Source organism: Heterodontus francisci, chromosome 27 (assembly GCF_036365525.1).
Source record: "Heterodontus francisci isolate sHetFra1 chromosome 27, sHetFra1.hap1, whole genome shotgun sequence".
NCBI lineage: Eukaryota > Metazoa > Chordata > Chondrichthyes > Heterodontiformes > Heterodontidae > Heterodontus > Heterodontus francisci.
Genome location: NC_090397.1, coordinates 15,058,417 through 15,080,336, shown reverse-complemented (window position 1 = coordinate 15,080,336; position 21,920 = coordinate 15,058,417). Strand labels below are relative to the sequence as shown.

The window sequence follows — 21,920 nt, the reverse complement described above, 5'->3', positions numbered from 1 at the left end:
AGGAAAGTGGAGTTGACTCCACAAATGGATCAGCCATGAACTTATGGAATGACACAGCAGGCCTACTCCTGCTCCTAGTTCGTATGTTTGTATCCAAGTGCAAATATTACATACAAGGTCACTGATGGAGGGGTGGGTGGAAGCACTGGCTTTGCAGTGTGCTCGCATGTCCTGTAGAGACCTGACTATCTTCCTCAAATGTTGAGATTGTTTGATGACAGAGATTTGGATCTGCCCATGGTTGCTTTGTTCCCATGTAGTGGGCTCCAAATTACAGGCTCTGAGCTTGGCTTTCAGAATATCTTTGTATCTAAGTCTGGGACATCGGATGGTACGGGTTCCCGTGCTCAGTTGGCTGCAGAATACCACCTCAGCTATGCAGGAATCTTGCATGCGAACTACATGGCCAATCCGGTGAAGCTGAGGTCAGATGACATCAGAATATGTACCACACAAAATACTAGCTTAGCCATTTTTAGAAGGAACCCAATAGGAAACAAAAGTAAATCATTCAAGAAGTTTACTCTAAAAAGAAAATCTGATAAAGCAATTCAAGTTACTTGGGGTAATAAGTTGGTGTTAACCAATAGACTATAGCAGAACATGCTCTAATCAGTTGCGGTGGAGAAAAGTTGATGCACTAGGGTAGTGATCTAACATGTTGGGGTATCACCAGCCTGTTCTCCAGAATGGTGAAGCAAGGTTTTGCATCACTAACCTACAAATACTGAATGCTTATGCTGCCATGGCTCCAGCAAATGCTAGATGCTTCTTCACTCCAGAAAAAGGGGCCTCAATGGAGATTTCTTAGACAATGGCAGACTAACAATGAGAAAGGAATGGAAGCAGGAATGTTACATGGCAAAATAGGCCAGGAGCAAGGGAAGAGGAATAAAAATATATTTGAGAGAGAAGTTTGTATTCGACGAATTAAAAGCTGATTCACACCTTCTCGCTTACCGAGAAACAATCATTTCTAATTGTCAGTTTCTTCCTTTCAATACTGATCTGTTTGAAATTACTCTGTCAAGGCAATCCATTAGCAAAGCAAAAGGACAACTGCCAGACCACATGTGAAACGAGTATGTCCCAAGATCTGAGGCTCATTACAGATGAAGATGGCCATTTAAGCATCTTAAGCAACCCCATCTCCAACTGCTGTATTTAATTACATAGAAGGAGACTATGCATAGAAATAGGCCATTTGGCCGAAGTGGTCTATGCCAATGTTTGTGCGCCACAAGACCACTCCTCTGCATCTTACCCTATCAGCATACGCTATCAGCATACCCTATCAGCATACCCTTCTATTTCTGTCTCCTTCATGTGCTTACCTAGCTTCCCCTTCAATGCATCTCTGCAATCCGCAAATTCCACATTCTTACCATTCTTTGGGTAAAGAAGTGTCATATAGGATTTATTCATGACTATTTATATTTATGGTCCCTAGTCCCACAAGCAGAATCATCTCTACATATACCTGATCAAATCCTTTCATAATTTTAAAGGCCTCTAATAGATAACTCCTAATAGATTGCATTGACTAAATGCCATTGCTCACATTCATACATTGGATGGGGTGGTATGAAGTAGACAATGTCAGGGTATAATTTTATTTCCCATGGTCCAAGCTCTATGGCCATCTGACAATCTTGTATTTATGGCCCCTAGTTCTGCTTTACCCTGCAAGTGGAAACATTTTCTCTATATTTACCCTATCAAATCCATTCATAATCTTCAAAGCCTCTACCAGGTCACCTTTCAGTCTTCTCTTTTCTAACTTTGGATTTAGGTATCCATTCTTTTGGGCCTCCTTATCTCGAGAGACAATGGATACGCGCCTGGAGGTGGTCAGTGGTTTGTGAAGCAGCGCCTGGAGTGGCTATAAAGGCCAATTCTGGAGTGACAGGCTCTTCCACAGGTGCTGCAGAGAAATTTGTTTGTTGGGGCTGTTGCGCAGTTGGCGCTCCCCTTGCGCCTCTGTCTTTTTTCCTGCCAACTACTAAGTCTCTTCGACTCGCCACAATTTAGCCCTGTCTTTATGGCTGCCCGCCAGCTCTGGCGAATGCTGGCAACTGACTCCCACGACTTGTGATCAATGTCACACGATTTCATGTCGCGTTTGCAGACGTCTTTATAACGGAGACATGGACGGCCGGTGGGTCTGATACCAGTGGCGAGCTCGCTGTACAATCCTGCCATCTTCCATGCGGCTCACATGGCCAAGCCATCTCAAGCGCCGCTGACTCAGTAGTGTGTATAAGCTGGGGATGTTGGCCGCTTCAAGGACTTCTGTGTTGGAGATATAGTCCTGCCACCTGATGCCAAGTATTCTCCGAAGGCAGCGAAGATGGAATGAATTGAGACGTCGCTCTTGGCTGGCATACGTTGTCCAGGCCTCGCTGCCGTAGAGCAAGGTACTGAGGACACAGGCCTGATACACTCGGACTTTTGTGTTCCGTGTCAGTGCGCCATTTTCCCACACTCTCTTGGCCAGTCTGAACATAGCAGTGGAAGCCTTACCCATGCGCTTGTTGATTTCTGCATCTAGAGACAGGTTACTGGTGATAGTTGAGCCTAGGTAGGTGAACTCTTGAACCACTTCCAGAGCGTGGTCGCCAATATTGATGGATGGAGCATTTCTGACATCCTGCCCCATGATGTTCGTTTTCTTGAGGCTGATGGTTAGGCCAAATTCATTGCAGGCAGACGCAAACCTGTCGATGAGACTCTGCAGGCATTCTTCAGTGTGAGATGTTAAAGCAGCATCGTCAGCAAAGAGGAGTTCTCTGATGAGGACTTTCCGTACTTTGGACTTCGCTCTTAGACGGGCAAGGTTGAACAACCTGCCCCCTGATCTTGTGTGGAGGAAAATTCCTTCTTCAGAGGATTTGAACGCATGTGAAAGCAGCAGGGAGAAGAAAATCCCAAAAAGTGTGGGTGCGAGAACACAGCCCTGTTTCACACCACTCAGGATAGGAAAGGGCTCTGATGAGGAGCCACCATGTTGAATTGTGCCTTTCATATTGTCATGGAATGAGGTGATGATACTTAGTAGCTTTGGTGGACATCCGATCTTTTCTAGTAGTCTGAAGAGACCACGTCTGCTGACGAGGTCAAAGGCTTTGGTGAGATCAATGAAAGCAATGTAGAGGGGCATCTGTTGTTCACGGCATTTCTCCTGTATCTGACGAAGGGAGAACAGCATGTCAATAGTCGATCTCTCTGCACGAAAGCCACACTGTGCCTCAGGGTAGACGCGCTCGGCCAGCTTCTGGAGCCTGTTCAGAGCGACTCGAGCAAAGACTTTCCCCACTATGCTGAGCAGGGAGATTCCACGGTAGTTGTTGCAGTCACCGCGGTCACCTTTGTTTTTATAGAGGGTGATGATGTTGGCATCGCGCATGTCCTGGGGTACTGCCCCCTCGTCCCAGCACAGGCATAGCAGTTCATGTAGTGCTGAGAGTATAGCAGGCTTGGCACTCTTGATTATTTCAGGGGTAATGCTGTCCTTCCCAGGGGCTTTTCCGCTGGCTAGGGAATCAATGGCATCACTGAGTTCCGATTTGGTTGGCTGTATGTCCAGCTCATCCATGACTGGTAGAGGCTGGGCTGCATTGAGGGCAGTCTCAGTGACAGCATTCTCCCTGGAGTACAGTTCTAGGTAGTGCTCAACCCAGCGGTCCATCTGTTTGCGTTGGTCAGTGATTATGTCCCCCGATTTAGATTTGAGGGGGGTGATCTTCTTGATGGTTGGCCCAAGAGCTCTCTTCATGCCATCATACATTCCTCTGATGTTTCCGGTGTCTGAGGCCAGCTGAATATGACTGCATAGGTGTTGCCAGTAGTCGTTTGCGCAACGCCTAGCTGTTCTTTGTGCAGTACTTCTGGCTGCTTTAAGTGCTGCGGATGTTAAATCGCTGGGGGCTTTCTTGTAGTTCAAAAGTGCAATGCGCTTAGCGGCTATGACAGGTTCCAGCTCTTCATTATGAGATTGAAACCAGTCTGCATTTCTCTTCGCACTTTTGCCGTAGGTGGTCAAAGCTGACTCATAGATGGCGTCTCTGATGTGGGCCCACTTGGTCTCAGCATCCCCTGTGGGAGTGTTTTGAAGGGCTGTTACAAGTGAATTTAGAAATTTTTGTAACAGCTGTGGGTGAGAAATTCTGCTCGTGTTGATGCGTGGGTGGCCCTTCTGCTTGGAATGATGCAACTTCTTTGGTCTGAGTCTAACCTTGCTGCACACCAGGGAGTGGTCGGTGTCGCAGTCCGCACTGTGGAAGCTGCGTGTGATTTGAACACTGTTTAAGGCGGCTCGCCTTGTGACAATGAGGTCTAGCTGGTGCCAACGACGTGATCTTGGGTGCCTCCATGAAACCTGGTGACAGGGTTTAGTGTGAAAGAACGAGTTGGTGATGCAGAGGTTATGATAGGTACACAACTCAAGCAGTCTCTGCCCGTTCTCATTCATCCTTCCAACGCCATAGCGCCCAAGGCAGGAGGGCCATGAGTTATGGTCGGCCCCAACCCTGGCATTAAAGTCCCCCAGCAGGAATAGGTGTTCGGTGTTGGGGATGCTGCTAATGATGTTATGGAGTCGTTCATAGAACTGGTCTTTAGCTTCAGGTGCGGAACAGAGTGTTGGAGCATAGATGCTGAGTAGGTGTACTGGACCAGAGGTGGTGAGCAGTCGGATGGACAGTATGCGTTCCGAGCCATTTGAGGGAGGCTCTATCATGCTGAGCAAGGAGTTTCTGATGGCGAAGCCCACTCCATGCTGTCTTGGTTCTTCAGGATCCCTGCCCTGCCAGAAGAAGGTGTAGTCTTGCTCTGCTAGAGAGCCACTCGCGGGGAGGCGAGTCTCCTGAAGTGCTGCAATGTCCACATTGAGTCTACTGAGCTCGTTCTTAATGATGGCGGTCTTCCGAGAATCGTTGATTTGTGTAAGGTCTTCCGACAGGCCAGGACACATAGTTCTGACGTTCCAGCTTGCAAAGCGAAGGGCTGGTACCTTCTTTCCTTTTTTCATGTTGTTTGGTGCGGTGTATCAGTCCACCTTTCGGGCAATGACCCTGAGCTCCAAGCACCCATTGAAGCAGGCAGACTGTGGCGGGACAGAACCTTATTGACCGGGGGCTGCCCGGTTTGAGGCGGGCGGTAGCTGTCCAGTGAGGTGCAATGACCTCTCCCACCGACAAAGGCAACCCGTGGCGCCCAGTTTCTACGCCAATTTATCTGGACTTATAACCCGTAACTGCTGCCTTCCGTGTTGTTTCAGTCGCTGTGAGGCAACTATGGAGTGACCTCTCCATGGCGCATGCCTGGGCAAATTTATGGAGGTTGAGAGTTGCCCAGTCGTCAAAACCCCCCTCTCGGCCTTTCTGGTGGGGTCCAAAGGAGTGCAGGACACGACGTTTGGCACCAGTATGGCTGCAGGAACTGCCGGAAACATGCCAAAGGTGACACATGACCGCCTACGGGGTTCCGCTCCGGATTTTCTGTTAGGGTTTACTCCCTTAGCCTTGGTCTCTCCCGAGACGCCCACAAGGCAGTGGGGTTGTTGGGGCCCCTACACAGGTGTAGGATGGTGCCGGTGGGAGGAGGGGATGCAAGGGGGAGGGGTAGAGGGAGGGGGTGGGGGGGGGGTGCAGGGGAAGGGGGTGCGGGGTGAAGATGGTGCGAGGGGGGGGCGGGCTGGGACGGGGTTGTGAGGGGGTGAGCTGAGAGGGTGGAGCAGGGAAGGGGACGGGGGTGGGGGGGGGTGGAAGGGGGGTAAAGGGGGGGGAGGGGGGGTGGAATCTGGTGCAGGTAATAAGCCATTTCCTCAGTGCCCACCATCGACGTCCGGAAAGCTCATCCACGTCCTTCGGGAGGTGAAGCATCATTTGGCAGACTTAGAGGTGATTACATTTGCTAAGGGTTTTTTTTTTTGCAGTGGTTTAAATAAAGGCATGCAGCATTGCCGACAGTGCGCTGCAGATGCTCTCCGAGCCATCTCCCGCGGGCGCTTTGAAGTTGCGGCCGGGGGGGCCGTTCGTGGATGTTTTGGGTGTTCGGGGCACCTTTTCACAGGACTTCTCTCGGGTCCCGCAGCTCCTTCTTCACCTCAATGGACTTACCGCATGCCGTGGCTGCAGACACTCTGGTCTGTGAAGACAGCAGGATCGGAGATTGAAGTATCGGCAGCTGTGCTCGTCAGTTTCATCCGGATCAATTTCATTGAGAAAACAAAGAGCAGGTGTGGCTGGGGGAGGGCAGTGGGCCCAGGTAACATACACTAAACTAACTGTTAACTTTTAGATAGGGCTAAAATGAACTGATTTAAAGAGCCAGGGGAATTTAAACAGTTTAAGAGGGCAGATTGGGGGAGAAAACGTTAGGGATGGGAGCAGATGGCCATGGATAGAGTTGAACAGCAAGGGAGCTTCCGAGGGAGCTTCCAGCCCAGGAGCCATCTTGAATCCATACTTATTAGTATTTTACCAGCATTTATTTCAATTAAATTCTGCAACTTAAAACACAGAAGTGCAGAAAGTAGTATACTATTTCCAACATGTTCAATAAAGCAGATAAACTATACAGCAGGCCGCATCTTGAAACACAAAAGTACATAGAAAATGCCATGACATTCAAAAAAAAAAGTTTGCACAGTAATCAAGTAGAAAGAGTCCCAAATAAAAGCCATTCTGAATGCTTACCCTGTGCTCAAAGGCAGACTGGGTTTGCTGTCGATAGAGTGCTTTCAGAGGGCCTCCATCTTTTCCACCGCTCCCACTTCCCATACCTAAGAAATCATCAGGCAGGTGCATTATATACGACAATACTCAATAGAAAATCAAAAAATGATTCAGCACAGACATACTTTTAAATACCCAACAAGAGTAGAAGTGATTATCAAGAAAACTAACCAGATGTCTATTTTGTTTCAAAAGATGAGGGGTTGCCACCCAAAATGTCAATACATCTTTTCTGTTTTCTGATGCCTATAGACCTACACCTTGATTTTTTTATATTTCAGGTTACCAATCATTTGTGAGGGTTTTTTCTCTCTCGTCATTCATTCACTAACTTTATCTGCTCATTAGTCCTTTTAATTGTTAAACTCCGTTTACTCTAAAACATTAATGTGCACTTTTAACTACATGCCAATTATTTAAACAGCTCTAAATTTAAAATGTTAGCAGTTAGCCTGATAGGTATGGATTTGTACTGAACATTTAAATATTCACACAAAATGCTTACTTAGAATCACTTCAAATGTCTCATGTCATTACAATAAATTTACAACCCAACATACTGATTACACTTTGCTTCTGTATGCGTGAATGTCTACCTATATATTAAAAATCTTACATCTGCAGGAACTTCCTGTCAACTTTCCATTATAAATTCCTGTTCCACATTTAAAATGGAAACTGCTTATGTAAACTTGGCACACTGTAACTACATCCTGACACCACTGGCAGAAAGGTATAATTACTATGTTTTTTAAAAATTCATTCATGGGATGTGGGCATCGCTGGCTAGGACAGCATTTATTCCCCACCCATAACTGCACTTGAGAAGATGATGGTGAGCTGCCTTCTTGAACCGCTGCAGTCCCATGTGGGGTAGATACACCCACAGTGCTGTTAGGAAGGGAGTTCCAGGATTTTGACCCAGCGACAGTGAAGGAACGGTGATATAGTTACAAGTCAGGATGGTGTGTGGCTTGGAGGGGAACTTGCAAGTGGTAATGTTCCCATGCATTTGCTGCCCTTGTCCTTCTAGGTGGTAGAGGTCACTGGTTTGGAAGATGCTGTCTAAGGAGCCATGGTGGGTTGCTGCAGTGCATTTTGCAGATGTTACACACTGCTGCCACTGTGCATTGGTGGTGGAGGGAGTGAATGTTTGTGGATGGGGTGCCAATCAAGCGGTCTGCAGTGCCCTGGATGGTGTCGAGCTTCTTGAGTGTTGCTGGAGCTGCACCCATCCAGGCAAGTGGAGAGTATTCCATCACACTCCTGACTTGTGCCTTGTAGAGGCTTTGGGGAGTGGGTGGCACAGTGGTTAGCACCGCAGCCTCACAGCTCCAGCGACCCAGGTTCAGTTCTGGGTACTGCCTGTGTGGAGTTTGCAAGTTCTCCCTGTGACCGCGTGGATTTCCGCCGGGTGCTCCGGTTTCCTCCCATAGCCAAAGACTTGCAGGTTGATAGGTAAATTGGCCATTGTAAATTGCCCCTAGTGTAGGTAGGTGGTAGGAGGTTGGTGGGGATGTGGTAAGGAACATGGGATTAATGTAGGATTAGTATAAATGGGTGGTCGGCACAGAACAGGCTGAAGGGCCTGTTTCAGTACTGTATCACTCTATGACTAGGAGGTGAGCTACTTGCCGCAGGATTCCTAGTCTCTGACCTGCTCTTGTAGCCACGGTATTTATATGTCTACTTCAGTTCAGTTTCTGGTCAATGGTAGCCCCCAGGATGTTGATAGTGGGGGATTCAACAATCATTATGCCATTGAATGTCAAGGGGATATGGTTAGATTCTCTCTTGTTGGAGATGGTCATTGCCTGGCATTTGTGTGGCGCAAATGTTACTTGCCACTTATCAGCCCAAGCCTGGATATTGCCCAGGTCTTGCTGCATTTCTACATGGATTGCTTCAGTACCTGAGGAGCCATGAATGGTGCTGAACAGTGTGCAATCATCAGCGAACATCCCCACTTCTGACCTTATGATTGATGGAAGGTCATTGATGAAGCAGCTGAAGATGGTGGGGCCGAGGGCACTACCCTGAAGAATTCCTGCAGTGATGGCCAGGAGCTGAGATGATTGACCTCCAACAACCACAATCATCTTCCTTTGCGCTAGGTATGACAACAACCAGCAGAGAGTTTTCCCCCTAATTCCCCTCGACTTCAGTTTTGCTAGGGCTCCTTGATGCCATACTTGGCCAAATGCTGCCTTGACATCAAGGGCAATCACTCTCACCTCGTGAGTTCATTTCTTTTGTCCATGTTTGAACCATGGCTGTAATGAGGTCAGGAGCTAAGTGGCCCTGGCAGAACCCAAACTGAGCATCACTGAGCAGGTTATTGCTAAGCAAGTGCCACTCGATAGCACCATCGACGACACCTTCCATCACTTCACTGATGATTGAGAGTAGACTGATGGGGTGGTAATTGGCTGGGTTGGACTTGTCCTGCTTTTTGTGTACAGGACATACCTGGGCAATTTTCCACATTGCAGGGTAGATGCCAGTGTTGTAGCTGTACTGGAACAGCTTGGCTAGGGGCACAGCAATTCAGGTGCACAGGTCTTCAGTACTATTGGCGGAATATCGCCAGGGCCCATAGTCTTTGCAGTATCTAGTGCCATCAGTCGTTTCTTGATATCATGCGGAGTAAATCGAATTGGCTGAAGACTGGCATCTGTGACGCTGGGGGCTTCAGGAGGAGGCCGAGATGGATCATCAACTCGGCACTTCTGGCTGAAGATTGTTGCAAATGCTTCAGCCTCATCTTTTGCACTGATGTGCTGGGCTCCCCCATCATTGAGGATGGGGATATTTGTGGAGCCACCTCCTCCAGTTCGTTGTTTAATTGTCCACTGCCATTCACGACTGGATGTGGCAGGACTGCAGAGCTTAGATCTGATGAGTTGGTTATGGGATCGCTTAGCTCTGTCTATCGCTTTCTGCGTTGCAAGCATTCCTGTGTTGTAGCTTCATCAGGTTGACGCCTCATTTTAAGGTATGCCTGGTGCTATTCCTGGCATGCCCTTCTGCACTCTTCATTGAACCAGGGTTGGTCGCCCAGCTTGATGGTAATGGTAGAGTGGGGGAAATGCCGAGCCATGAGGTTACAGATTGTGGTTGAGTACAATTCTGCTGCTGCTGATGGTCCACAGCGCCTCGTGGATGCCTAGTTTTGCACTGCTAGATCTGTTCGAAATCTATCCCATTTAGCACGGTGGTAGTGCCACACAACACAATGGACGGTATCCTCAATGTGAAGGTGGGACTTCGTTTCCAAATGGTCTGTGTGGTGGTCACTCCTACCAATACTGTCATGGACAGATGTATCTGCGGTAGGCAGATGGGTGGGTGAGGACAAGTGGCTCGGTAGCGCCACTCTTGGTGATGCATGTTGAAGTCCCCTGCCCAGAGTACATTGTGCACCTTTGTCACACTTGGTGCTTCCTCCAAGTGGTGTTCAACATGGAGGAGTACTCAGTGATCAGCTGAGAGAGGGCGGTAGGTGGCAATCAACAGGAAGTTTCCTTGCCCATGTTTGACCTGCTGCCATGAGACTTCATAGGGTCTGGAGTCGATGTTGAGGACTCCCAGGGCAACTCCTTCTCGACTGCATACCACTTTGCCGCCACCTCTGCTGGGTCTGTCCTGCTGGTAGGACAGGACCATACCCGGGGATGGTGATGGCTGTGTTTGGGACATATTCTGGAAGGTATAATTCTGTGAGTATGACTGTCAGGCTGTTGCTTGACTAGTCTGTGGGACAGCTCTCTAACATTTGGCACAAGCCCCCAGATGTTAGTAAGGATGACCTTGCAAGGTCGACAGGGCTGGTTTTGACATTCTCGTTAAAGACCTGCTACCCGACCCAAACCCGACGTGACCCAACGACTTGTCAGGTTCGGGTTCGGGTCGGGTCGCTCTTCCGGGTCCGGCTTTCGGGCTCAGGTCGGGTTGGGCACGGGTCTGGGTCGGGCACACACAGTATTTCATTTTGCTCTGCTGGGAAGTTGAGTTCAGTAAGTGCCAAAAGTTGAAAAGGCTACCTCAGCTGGGAGTCCGGGATGTCAAGGAGAGAAACACTGAGTCTGCGCAGTGAGCGTCTCTCTGATGTCATTGCGCTCATGCTGCAGCGTCTGCAGATTCGGAATTGGAAGGTAGGTAAAGTGAACATTCCGGTGGTTGAGTCGGGCTTGGGGAAAAAGTGGAGTGACGCGGGTCCGGTGTGGTTCTGTTGGGCTCGGGTCGGGTTTTTTTTTTCCTGACCTGAGCAGGCCATGAATTGTCGTTTCCGGTGCCGGGTGATCTGTCCAGTTTCATTCCTTATTGACTTCGTAGTGGTTAGATACAATTGAGTGATTTGCTAGGCCATTTCAGAGGGCATTTAAGAGTCAACCACAGTGCTGTGGGCCTGGGCTTACATGAAGGCCAGACCAGTTAAGTGTGACAAGTTCATTTTGGCAGTTTCTATTGTAACCTGGCTTACAAGGGAAATTAGAGATAGCATTAGATCCAAGAGGCATATAAATTTGCCAGGAGAAACAACAGACCTGAGGATTGGGAGCAGTTTAGAATTCAGCAAAGGAGGACGAAGGGATTGATTAAAAAGGGGAAAACAGAGTACAAGAGCAAGCTTGTGGGGAACATAAAAACTGACTGTAAAAGTTTCTATAGGTATGTGAAGAGAAAAAGATTGGTGAAGACAAATGTAGGTCCCTTACTGTCAGAAACAGGGGAATTTATTACGAAGAATAAAGAAATGGCTGACCAACTAAATGCATACTTTGGTTCTGTCTTCACAAAGGAGGACACAAATATCACACCAGAAATGTTGGGGAACACAGGGCTTAGTGAGAGAGAGGAACAGAAAGAAATCAGTATTAGTAGAGAAATGGTGTTGGGGAAATTGATGGGATTGAAGGCCGATAAAGCCCCAGGGCCTGATGGTATGCATCCCAGAGTACTTAAGGAAGTGGCACAGTGATTAGCACCACAGCCTCACAGCTCCAGCGACCCGGGTTCAGTTCTGGGTACTGCCTGTGTGGAGTTTGCAAGTTCTCCCTGTGTCTGCGTGTGTTTCCGCCGGGTGCTCCGGTTTCCTCCCACCTCCGAAAGACTTGCAGGTTGATAGGTAAATTGGCCATTGTAAAATTGCCCCTAGTGTAGCTAAGTGGTAGGAGAATAGTGGGGATGTGATAGAGAATATGGGATTAATGTAGGATTAGTATAAATGGCTGGTTGTTGGTCGGCACAGACTCGGTGGGCCGAAGGGCCTGTTTCAGTGCTGTATCTCTAAATAAATAAAAAAAAATAAAAGAAATAGTGGATGCATTGGTATCATCTTCCAAGATTCTATAGACTCTGGAACAGTTCCTGCAGATTGGAGGGTAGCTAATGTAACCCCACTATTTAAAAAGGGAGGTAGAGAGAAAGCAGGGAATAAGAGACCAGTCAGCCTGACGTCTGTAGTGGGGAAAACTCTAGAGTCCTTTATCAAAGATTTTATAGCAGAGCACTTGGAGAACAGTGGTAGAATTGAGCAGAGTCAGCATGGATTTACGAAAGGGAAATCATGTTTGACAAATCGACTAGAATTCTTCGAGGATGTAACTAGTAGAGTTGATGAGGGGGAGCCAGTGGATGTGGTTTATTTGGACTTTCAGAAGGCTTTCGACAAAGTCCCACATAAGAGATTAGCATGTATAATTAAAGCGCATGGGATTGGGGGTAGTGTATTGCGATGGATAGAAAATTGGTTGGCAGACAGGAAACAAAGAGTAGGGATAAATGGGTCTTTTTCCGAATAACAGACAGTGACTAGTGGGGTACCGCAATGATCGATGCTGGGACCCCAGCTATTCACAATATACATTAACGATTTAGATGAGGGAACTAAATGTAATACCTCCAAATTTGCAGATGACACAAAACTGGGTGGGAGGGTGAGTTGTGAGGAGGATGCAGAGAGGCTTCAGGGTGATTTGGACAAGTTGTGTGAGTGGGCTAATGCATGGCAGATGCAGTATCATATGGATAAATGTGAGGTTATCCACTTTGGTAGCAAAAACAGGAAGGCAGATTATTATCTGAACAGCTATAAACTGAGAGAGGGGAATATGCAGCGAGACCTGGGTGTTCTCGTACACCAGTCGCTGAAGGTAAGCATGCAGGTTCAATATGTGGTAAAAAAGGTAAATGGTATGTTGGCCTTCATAGCAAGAGGATTTGAGTACAGGAGCAGGGATGTCTTGCTGCAATTATACAGGGCCTTGGTGAGGCCACACCTGGAATATTGTGTGCTGTTTTGGTCTCCTTATCTGAGGAAGGATGTTCTTGATATAGAGGGAGTGCAGCGAAGGTTTACCAGACTGATTCCCGGGATGGTGGGACTGACGTATGAGGAGAGATTGAGTCAGTTAGGATTATATTCGCTGGAGTTCAGAAGAGTGAGGGGGGTCTCATAGAAACCTATAAAATTGTAACAGGGCTTGACAGGGTAGATGCAGGAAGGATGTTCCCAGTGGGTGGGGGGGGGGGGGGGGGGGGGGGTCCAGAACCAGGGGTCATAGTCTAAGGATACGGGGTAAACCATTCAGGGCTGAGATGAGGAGAAATTTCTTCACCCAGGGAATGGTGAGCCTGTGGAAATCGCTACCACAGAAAGAATTTGAGGCCAAAACATTGTATGTTTTCAAGAAGGAGTTAGATATAGCTCTTGGGTCTTAGGGATTTAAGGGTATGGGGCGAAAGCGGGAACAGGCTACTGAGTTGGATGATCAGCCGTGATCATAATGAATGGTGCAGCAGGCTCCAAGGGCCGAATGGCCTACTCCTGCTCCTATTTTCTATGTTTCTATGTAACTATGGACGTGTGAATTTAAATGAAAATATAAAAATATTAGAGCCATAGAGTCGTACAGCATAGAAACAGGCCCTTCAGCCCACCGCATCCATTCCGACCATAATGCCTATCTATACTAATCCCACCTGCCTGCATTAATTCCATATCCCTCTAAGCCTTGCTCATTCAAGAACCTGTCCAGATGCCTCTTAAATGTTGCTACTGTTCCTGCCTTCACCACCTCCTCAGGCAGCTCATTCCAGATACCCAATATTCTTTTTGTGAAAAATTTACCCCTTTGATCCCCTTTAAACCTCCTCCCTCTCACCTTAAATCTGTGCCCTCTAGTTTTAGTCACCCCTACCATGGGAAACAGACTCTGGCTATCTACCCTATCTATGCCTCTCATAATTTTATATACCTCTATAATGTCCCCTCTCAGCCTCCTTCGCTCCAGGGAAAACAGACCTAGCCTATCCAATCTCTCTTTTTAACTCAAGCCCTCCAAACCAGGCAACATCCTTGTGAATCTTTTCTGCACCCTCTCCAGCTTAATCACATCTTTCCTGTAGTGCAGCGACCAGAACTGCACACAGTAATGAGGCCTAACCAATGTTATGTACAACTGTAACATGACGGCTCAACTCTTGTATTCAATGCCTCGGCCGATGAAGGCAAGCATGCCATACGCCTTCTTCACCACCCTGTCTAGCTGTGTTGTCACTTTCACGGAACTATGTACTTGCACCCCAAGGTCTCTCTGCTCAACAACAATCCCCAGGGCCCTGCCATTCACTGTATATGTCCTACCCTGGTTTAACTTCCCAAAATGCATCACTTCACACTTGTCTGCGTTAAATTCCATTTGCCAATCCCTTGCCCACTTTCCTAGTTGATCTATATCCTGCTGTAACCTTAGACAACCTTCTTCTGATGTCATCTGCAAACTTACTAATCATGCCCCCTACATTCACATCCAAGTCATTAATATATTTGACAAACAACAGAGGGCCCAGCACCAATCCCTGCGGCACACCACTGGTCACCGGCCTCCAATCTGAAAAACAACCCTCCACTACCACCCTCTGCCTCCTATCACCAAGCCAATTTTGTATCCAATTTGCTACCTCACCCTGGATCCCATGTGTTCAAACCTTGTGGACCAGCCTACCATGCGGGACCTTGTCAAAGGCCTTGCTAAAGTCCATGTAGACAACATCCAATAGCCCTGCCCTCGTCAATCCTCTTGGTCACCTCCTCGAAAAACTCAATCAAATTCGTGAGACATGATTTCCGACGCACAAAGCCATGCTGACTATCCCTAATCAGATCATGCCTTTCCAAATGCATATAAATACTGTCTCTCAGAATCCCTTCCAATAACTTTCCCACCACTGATGTAAGGCTCACCGACCTGTAGTTCCCTGGCTTATCCCTGCTGCCCTTCTTAAATAAAGGCACAACATTAGCTATCTTCCAGTCTTCTGGTACCTTACCCGTGGCTAACGATGATACAAAAATCTCTGCCAGGGCCCCAGCAATCTCCTCCCTTGCTTCCCATAACATCCTAGGATACACATGGTCAGGCCCTGGGGATTTATCCACCTTAATGCACTTCAAAACCTCCAACACCTCCTCCTTTGTAATGCTGATATGCTCCAGGATATCGCTGTTCTGTCCCTTGAACTCACTAGCTTCCATGACCTTCTCCATGGTCAATACTGACGAGAAATATTAATTTAAGACCGCGCCCATTTCCAGTGTCTCCACACGTAGATTGCCACACTGATCCTTAAAGGGACCTACTCTCTCCCTAGCTACCCTTCTACTCTTAATATACTTATAGAATCTTTTAGGATTCTCCTTTATCTTATCTGCCAGGGAAATCTCATGGCCCCTTTTCACTCTCCTAATTCCCTTAAGTGTAGTCCTACATCCCCTATACTCCTCGAGGGACTTGCTTGATCCCAGCTGCCTACACCTGACATATGCCTCCTTCTTTGTCCTGACCAGACCCTCAATATCCCTCATCAACCAAGGTTCCCTAAACTTGCCAGCCTTGCCCTTCCATCTAACAAGAACATACCGGCTCTGAACTCTTCCCATCTCACTTTGAAAAGCCTTCCACTTGCCAGATGTCCCTTTACCTGTAAACAGCCTCTCCCATTCAACTTTTGAGAGTTCCTGTCTGATGCCATCGAAATTAGCCTTCCCCCAATTTAGGACTTCAACCTGAGGACCAGTCCTATCCTTTTCCATAACTATCTTGAAGCTAATAGAGTTATGGTCACTGGTCCCAAAGTGCTCCCCTACTGACACATCAACCACCTGCCCATCCTCATTGACAGAATGCAACACATTAAAATGGGAACTGTGGATTCTGGTCTAATTATCCCATCAACCCTACCTTACCTGACGCTAGATTTGGTCCTGACTCCCTGTGAAATGGGAGATCTACCTTTTTTTTTAAATTACGTGCCGTTGACTTTTGCAACTATAGTTTTTTTACTACTGAAATTATTTTCTTTAATAATCACTTTCTCGTAATTCATAAACACTCATATAAATTACTTTTTAAATTGTAAGGATAAACAGAATTTTAAGGAAAAGCCCAATCTAAACTTCGGTATTAAATGCTTTAGCTGTGCCTTTGATAAGGAAACAGTGCAGACTTACCGATACTACTGTATAGGCCTTTGGTTCACATAAGCTAATTTTCTTTAAAGGAGTAAACAGTAAAAAGCAATAGTGCACACAATTTTATAACTCTCTTTTTAAAAGAGAAAAACAAACTCATGTGAGGTTGCACTGAAGAAAGGACAATACAGAATTAAAACACACTACTTAAAAAAATCATGAAAAGAAACATAGTTTTAAGACAATCAGCCTTAACTGGATCAACAGAGAAGTGCATAACCAAATTAACAATAACATTAACAAATGTATAAAGTAAGCATTGGACTGCACACAGCAACCAGAACACTCAACAAGACAAATATTTAATGAGCTATGTAAATGTGATGAATGAATGAAGCAGTTCCCAATAACTAATAGCCATGATTAATTATATTCATAACTTCTCCGCCCCCCTCCTCCCCATTCCATCTCCATTGTAAATTTCTACAATAGAAAACATTTAACTAGGACAAATTTGTAGCTAAGTTCTAAACTTTTGGGTTACTAGCAACTGTTATGTGCAGAGCAAAATAAAGTTTAAATTTGCTATTTACAGAAATGTACATTAGTTTGATTTGTTTTTCTTGAATAACTGCTCATTTGCCAATTGAAGTCAGAACAGTTTCCATTTTTGCATGCTCTTGTTTTTCCTCAATTCAGGCACATTGGTCTGACTGTTTGCTTTAATGTAATGTAAGCAAAAAAGTTTTAGGTACTAAGCAACACAGGTTTTCTAAAAAGAAGTAGTTTTTTTTACATCAATCAATCCTACCAGAGGCAGTTAGAAGCAACTCTTCATTGAAAGATACAGTTTTCCTCAGACAGACTGGACTCGCATAGCCAGAGTGAGGAGGGGTAAGGCTGTGCAGAGCCTTCAAGTGAAGGAGATGTGTACTTTTATGATGGGGGGAACTGGAAAAGAGAGGAGGGGAACTGGAAAAGAGGAAAATCCGAGGTCCCTCGGGGAAAGGTGCTGCTGTAGAAAAGTAGCAGAAAAAAAGATGAAAAAGAAGTTGGAGATTCAGAAGATCACGTACAGGTGGTGAAGAAAACACTGCATGGAAAGTCATATGAAAGCAAAACAAATTAGATATACATTTGGCAAAATGAACATATATACACAAAATACACAAAGAACCAATGAAAACTTTCAGAGGCTGATGCAATCAATTAAAAAACAAACACCTTTCTGTATATTGACTTAAAATAAGGCACTTGCAATGGGCATTGAGTATTTTATTTAAATTTTAAAAAAGTTTACCCCTTTGGGTGTTTCAGTTAATTGCTAGCAACGTACTGTCTTTCAAAGAAAACATTAGCGAAAGGTTTCTCTGCAGTTTGGAAAAACATCTTAAGCAAGCTGAAGTGAATCGGACACCCCCGTCAATGAGATGCTTCCACAGTGCGCCTACCCATACACAGGTGGTGACATTGTTTGTTTTATACACCCATTGGGGACCATCTTTTTGAAGTACATTTCCCTCTGCTTTGCTCTACTACAAATACCTCCCAAAAGTTACTTTTCTTCCTTAACTCAGATACAACACAACTTCTGAAAACAGAGATATAAACAAAAAGTGTTGGAAATACTCAACATTTCAACTCTCTGCACAGATGCTGCCTGACCTGAGTATTTCCAGTACTTTCTGTTTGTATTTCAGATTTCCAGCATCTGCAGTATTTTGCTTTTATTCTGAAAACAGAGTACTTGTATTCCCATTGTTTTTATATTTAAAATTAAAAACCTACTTTCTCCTTCACTGCCTAACTTTGGTACCGATTTAACTGGACCTTTTTTAAAATATGTTCACAATCAGGCTCTCAGTTTAGCTAAAAGGACTCATCTAATTCACAATCCATTCCAGCCTATAGATATTCTGACAAATGCAGAGATGCTTAATAGAAAGCAAAACTGTTTCAAAGTAGAGCACAATAACAAGGAAAGGCATAGGTTAAATTTGGGTTGAGTTCTTCTGCATCCTTCAAAAAAAAAAGGGTATTTTCTCAGTGAAAAAGGTTACTGCTAAAGCAGAAATTCATGGGCCCAGATTTTGCAGTTGTAATAACAGTGAAACTGTCAGCATTTGCCATCATTACAACTTTGAAACTGACAGCAACTGATGGTCTCGGCAAACGCAGTTAAATGTGGAAATCTAGAGGTTGCTGTCACTGATTCCCTGCAGATGGAAATCTTTAGAAATCACTTAAATTATCGTGAACTTCCAACTTTTATGCCATTTGTCTCACTGTAAAAACCCTTGAAAAACTTACCTGGTTTAATGAGATATAACTGGATTTTTAATGGCTTACTAAGTTTATAATTACTGCTGAACAACCAATCTGGCCCTGTAAAAATTAATTGTATATTTGTGGAATGCCAAATTTCTCCATTATCATAAAAAAAACCCATAGATTTTTAAAATAATTTTAAAAATTAAAAGTTTGCTTATGATATTTCAGCTTCTTCCATAATCCCATGTGTACATCCTAATCTTTATTTCACTGTCTGTAAAATTAAAAAGGAAAGGATAATCAGTGACTTTTACTTCCTCGTTTGTTGTCTGTAAGAATTCTTCAATGCGATTGGTTGCTTAGCCTACTCGAGGCCACCATTGTTGTTGGATACTGGAGATCCCCGGAGCTGACACCAGAATTAAAGTAACATTAAGAAAGGGGAAATCCATGCCACAGAGATCTCTGCTAGATCTTTGTGGCCAGTTTTCCGCGAGGTCAGCTGCTCACTTTGCTGCTGACCGCAAAATCTGGGCCATATATTCTTCTGTAACTATGCAACTCCTTCCAAGTTTTGAAACATCAAAAACTGGTGAAATCAGGTGGCAACTCTATGCAATGGTTACATTTTTCCAACTTTTAACTGTTATCAGCAGCAGAATGGAGGGGCTAAAACTCAGCACACAATACTCTCCTTGACAGGGTTTATACCAACATCCTTCAAAGAATAAAACCAGACAACCACTGGGTTGTGATCTTGGGATGGAATCAGGACACAACATATTGCACACCCAACCTGGTCTGCAAAGTCCTTCTCCCTAACATCTGGGGACTGGTGCCAAGGTTGGGACAGTTGTCCCACAGACGAATCAAGCAGCAGTCATACTCAGAATCATACCCATCAACCAATATTGCAGACTCCTCCTTCATCATCTCTGGATATGCCCTGTCCCAAGAGCATTGAGTGTGGAGAGGGGGGAGTGTGGGCCTGGGAAACCTCAGCATTGACTTTGGATTCATGGCCTTAAGTCAAACATGGGCAAGAAAACCACAGGAGGAAGAAATAAAAAGCCAACCTCTGACAAAGGGTCTAACGTATGAAGTATCAGCTTTCCTTCATGATCAACAACTCGTGCTGTGGGGAATATGGGGAATATGCATCCAATTTAACGTTCAGACCAGAGGGCTGCAGAGTGCCAAGAAAAATGAGATGCTGTTCCTGAAGCACGCACTGAGTTTGGTTAGAAGAATAGGAGCTCAAAGACAAAGAAATGACAGTGGGAATGAAAAAGGGGCATGGGTTCAAGTAGTGAGCCACGGGAGCTCAATGTCATTCTTGTGGACAAAACAGAGGTATGTGCCTCAGTGTTTCATGTGATCAGTGTTTGGTCTTCCCTGATGTAGACGAGACAGCACAGAAAGTGGAAAATACGATGCAGTAGATTGAAAGTAGTGCACATACAACAATTTGTATTTATATAATGCCTTTAATGTAGCAATAAAATCCAAAGCGCCTCACGGCAGCATTATAAACAAAATTTGACACAGCCACGTGAACAGATATTATTTCAAATGACCAAAAGTTTGGTCAAAGAGGTAGATTTTACGGAGTCTCTTAAAGGAGGAAAGACATGTAGAGTGGCAGAGAGGTTTAGTGAGGGAATTCCAGAATGCTGAAGGCATGGCTTCCAATTGCGATTAAAATTGGCGATCTGTTAAGAGAACAGAATTGAAGAAGTGCAGAGATTTTAGAAGGTTGTAGGGCTGGAGAAGATTAGAGAGAAGCGGGGGGGGGGGGGGGGAGAAAGAGGGAGGGAGAGAGGGGGGCAGGCATGAAGCCATGGAGGAATTTTAAAACAAGAATAAGATTTTTAAAACCAAAGTGTTGCTTAACCAGGTACCAATGTAGGTCAGCGAGCACAGGGGGGGTGGGTGCACAGGTGCGAGTTAGCACACAGGCAGCAGAGTTTGGACGACCTCAAGTTTAGAGAGGGTACAAGGTGGGAGGCCATTCATGGGTGCATTGGAATAGTCAGGTCTAGAGGTAACAAAGGCATGGATGATAATTTCAGCAGCAGATGGGATGAGGCAGGGGCAGAATTGGGCGATGTAATGGAAGTGGAAACAGATGGTGCTAGTAATGGCGCAGATAGATAGTCTGAAGCACATCACAGAGTTTTGCATGACACCAAGGTGAGAACAGTCTGGTTCAGCCTCAGACAGTCGCCAGCGAGAGGGATGGAGTCAGTGACTAAGGAATGGAGTTTGGGCGAAAACAATGGCTTCAGTCTTCTCAAAATTTAGCTGAAGAATATTTCTACTCATCCAGTGCTGGATATCGGACAAGCAGTCTCAGAATTTAGAGATGGTGGAGGAATTGAGAAAGGTGGTGGAGTGGTAGAGTGATGTGGCATCAGCATACATGTGGAAACTGATGCTATGCTTTCAGACAATGTTTCCAAGGAGCAGCATGTATATGAGAAAAGGAGGGGGGCTAAGGATAGATGACTGGGGGACACCAGAGATGCGAGAGCATGAAGAGAATCCATTGTAGGTGAGCCTCTGGCTATGACAGGGTATCTATTGCTGCCTGTCATGAGAGGAATGTTTGAGGCCTGGGAAATGGTGCAGGTGGAGTTGAACAGGCAGGTGTTGCACAGGAAAGTACTGGGGAAAGGACAGCTGGAAGTTGGGGGTTATGAAATAGTGAACAAGTGTATCCAAGAAGGAGCAGTTCCTCCTGAAAGGCAGCAGGGTGAAACAAAAAGAATTGTTAAAATGTGCTTGGTGATGGGGAATTTTGTTGACGATAATGTATGATGATCCGGTAAATGTGGAAGCTAGTCAAGGAATACTCAGTTACTGTGAGGATAGTGAGAGACTGGTGTATCCACTGTATGTGACCAGCATTTCAGTTTTCACTTTATACCTGCATTTGCAGACTTTTGTGTTCTTTCTCCAAGTTCTAGCCTTTTTCATTAGTTGGACCACTGACTGTCTTCGCTAATTGCATGCTTCTTTTCAAATATCTATCATTTAACAACCCAGTTTTCTTCTCAGAAGATTGAAGTTCACAAAACCCATTAATTCCACCTGTGACAGGATTGTCTCATTTCTTGGTATACTTTATTTGTTTCTGCCCGACGCCTTTCTACCCAAGTCTACTAAAATGCTCATTTATCTTTTGATTTTTCAGTTCCACAGCACCCTAACCAAAACGTTCACCTGCCATTGCTCTTTACCACTGTGTTTCCAACACTTTTGTTTTCTATGTTTCTGCTGCTGACCACAGGAAAGTAAGTAACAGTCTAGAATAAGAGTTTTTATACACTAAAGTAGATAAAACTGCTGCCGGAATTTCTCCAGTCGATCATGAAGAAAATTAGCATTTGCAAAATAGCAAAATCCAACTGCATCAATAATCAGAATTTTCTTTA

At 45.5% G+C, this 21,920-nt stretch overlaps 1 protein-coding gene across 12 annotated transcripts in view; it reads right to left on the bottom strand.

Annotated features, from left to right (window-relative positions):
• The window catches only part of c2cd5 (C2 calcium dependent domain containing 5), a 148,837-nt gene that overhangs the window by 77,937 nt on the left and 48,980 nt on the right, over positions 1-21,920 (bottom strand). For 11 of the 12 annotated variants that reach the window (XM_068058899.1, XM_068058905.1, XM_068058906.1 and 8 more), the window contains one exon: positions 6,699-6,784. In XM_068058899.1, the coding sequence (XP_067915000.1) occupies positions 6,699-6,784 (86 nt within the window). Of the gene's footprint in view, positions 1-6,698; positions 6,785-17,023; positions 17,225-21,920 lie in introns of all 12 variants that reach the window. The other variant, XM_068058909.1, reaches the window with a different exon arrangement.